Raw genomic sequence first — 1,908 nt, 5'->3', positions numbered from 1 at the left:
CTGCAGTACTTGTATTCTTATTCTAGCTTCTGACTGAGTTATAAGCCTTTTAAATGCAGGCAACCTGCCTCATTTTCTTTGCATTCAATAAATATTTTTAATGAATGCACGCAGCATTAATAGAGGCTGCTTTTATTGCCTTTAGGTTTTCTTAAATACGATGTTCTTAAATTTGTCTTCTATTTTGTAAAGATTTACTTCTACCAAGCCAAGGATTCTAGGATAAGTTTACCACGAACATATAATAGATGAATAAAATGTTAAACAATCTTGATGGTTTAAACAAACAAGATTGATGGGGATGATGGTGACTAACTTAGATGAATCAAAAGAAAACAAAAGGCTTCAGAGGATCTGAAAATGAGCCCTTCCAGCAGTGTGTCTACTTTATTCTTTCTACCCTACTGACTAATAGTGACCTCGCTTTGTTGTTCCTTCTAGCTGACGGCTTCTCAGAGCCTTCACTGACCACAGCCTCTGAGGCCTGGACACCTCCACCTGCAGGTATGGGAAGCAGTGCCTGAGAAATGAAGAGCTGATGGACAGATAGTGTGGGGAGAGGCATTTCTCCAAGATGGAGGGGAACAACAGGCACAGTTAAAGTGGGACATAGCCCACTTACAAGTTCTGGAACTTAGAGCAATTCCCTTCACCTTCAGAGTCTCAGTTTCTTCATCTGTAAAATGGGAACCCATCCCCCACCACATGGGGTTGTTGTAAAGATTAAGAGAGAAGTGTTTAAGTTAGTGCTTCTCTGAGGCTCTGGCACTTAACTCACAAACAATAAGTATTAGTTCCTGCCCTCCATCTCTTTTACATAGTAAAGACATAAGGAGACACTTATGGGGCCAAAGGGACCAAGCTGCTCCAAGACTAATGTAGTTCTGGATGGCGAGGGGGTCTGTTTAGCTATGATCTGCGTGTGGGTAGCCTCGCTGCCTGTCTCATTAGACATCTCCTATTTCTATCTCTGTCCATGGCAGGGGAATCACGTAAGGATAAAATGGTCTTGTAAAGAGTACTTAGAAATTCTGGAAATTTCTTAAAGCGAGGTCCATATTTTGGAAGGGGGGATATAATAAAGTCTCGTTGAAGGGACTTGAAATTGAAGATTATTTTGGCTATTCCTAACGTGTGGGTGTGTGAGCACTCATGAACTTGCATGTTTGTAAGTGGGGATGTGATCACTTAGGGATTTAAAGGATGAAGGAAACCTTCCAGAGACAGGAAGGCTGGTCCCCAGGTACCTTCTCCTTGTGCTTCCCAGGAGCCTGGATGGCTGTGAGACTGATGAATGGCACGGGGAGGTGCTCAGGCCGCGTGGAGGTTCTCATCCAGGGCACATGGTGGACCGTGTGTGATGACCTCTGGGACCTGACCGAGGCCACCGTCGTGTGCCAACAGCTGCAATGTGGCCAGGCTGTGGCAGCCCCCACAGGGGCCCACTTCGGGGCAGGCTCAGGGAAGATCATGCTGGGCGACGTGCAGTGTACGGGGCGTGAGAGCCACCTGGGGCAGTGTGTGCGTGAGGACGAGGCCGGGCACAACTGCGGGCACCTGGAGGACGCTAGCGTTGTCTGCACAGGTGAGGGGCTCGCTGTCAGCGCTCATTTGGAGGACTCCTATTCCCTCACTTCTCACCTGCCCACACACACCACAGCCCAATCTAGGAATGTCAGTGGATCAGGCAGCCAGCCGGTGTTGCCGACCTCCTTTCAAAGGTATGCATCAGCCTGACCATCCCCTTGGCTGCAAAGATTGCTACGTAAGGCTCATAGGCTGGATCCAGGCTCAGAAGTGGCCTGTTTAGTTTGAAAATTCAGGCTGAGCTTGAATTCAGCCACATCAGAGTCTTTGGCATAAAAATTCAAATTCTTACACTTTTGTGAAAAAAAAAAAAAGCAGAAG

General features: G+C 47.0%; 1 protein-coding gene across 1 annotated transcript in view; it reads left to right on the top strand.

Annotated features, from left to right (window-relative positions):
* Positions 1–1,908, top strand: part of LOC109396921 (deleted in malignant brain tumors 1 protein) — a 147,298-nt gene that overhangs the window by 91,437 nt on the left and 53,953 nt on the right. The window contains exons 31-32 of the mRNA XM_019669164.1: positions 416–504; positions 1,268–1,585. Of these exons, the coding sequence (XP_019524709.1) occupies positions 416–504; positions 1,268–1,585 (407 nt within the window). The remainder of the gene's footprint in view (positions 1–415; positions 505–1,267; positions 1,586–1,908) is intronic.

Source organism: Hipposideros armiger, unplaced genomic scaffold (assembly GCF_001890085.2).
Source record: "Hipposideros armiger isolate ML-2016 unplaced genomic scaffold, ASM189008v1 scaffold_549, whole genome shotgun sequence".
Classification (NCBI taxonomy): Eukaryota; Metazoa; Chordata; class Mammalia; order Chiroptera; family Hipposideridae; genus Hipposideros; species Hipposideros armiger.
The sequence above is the reverse complement of the archived record's forward strand: the minus strand, read 5'-3'. Positions and strand labels throughout refer to the sequence as shown.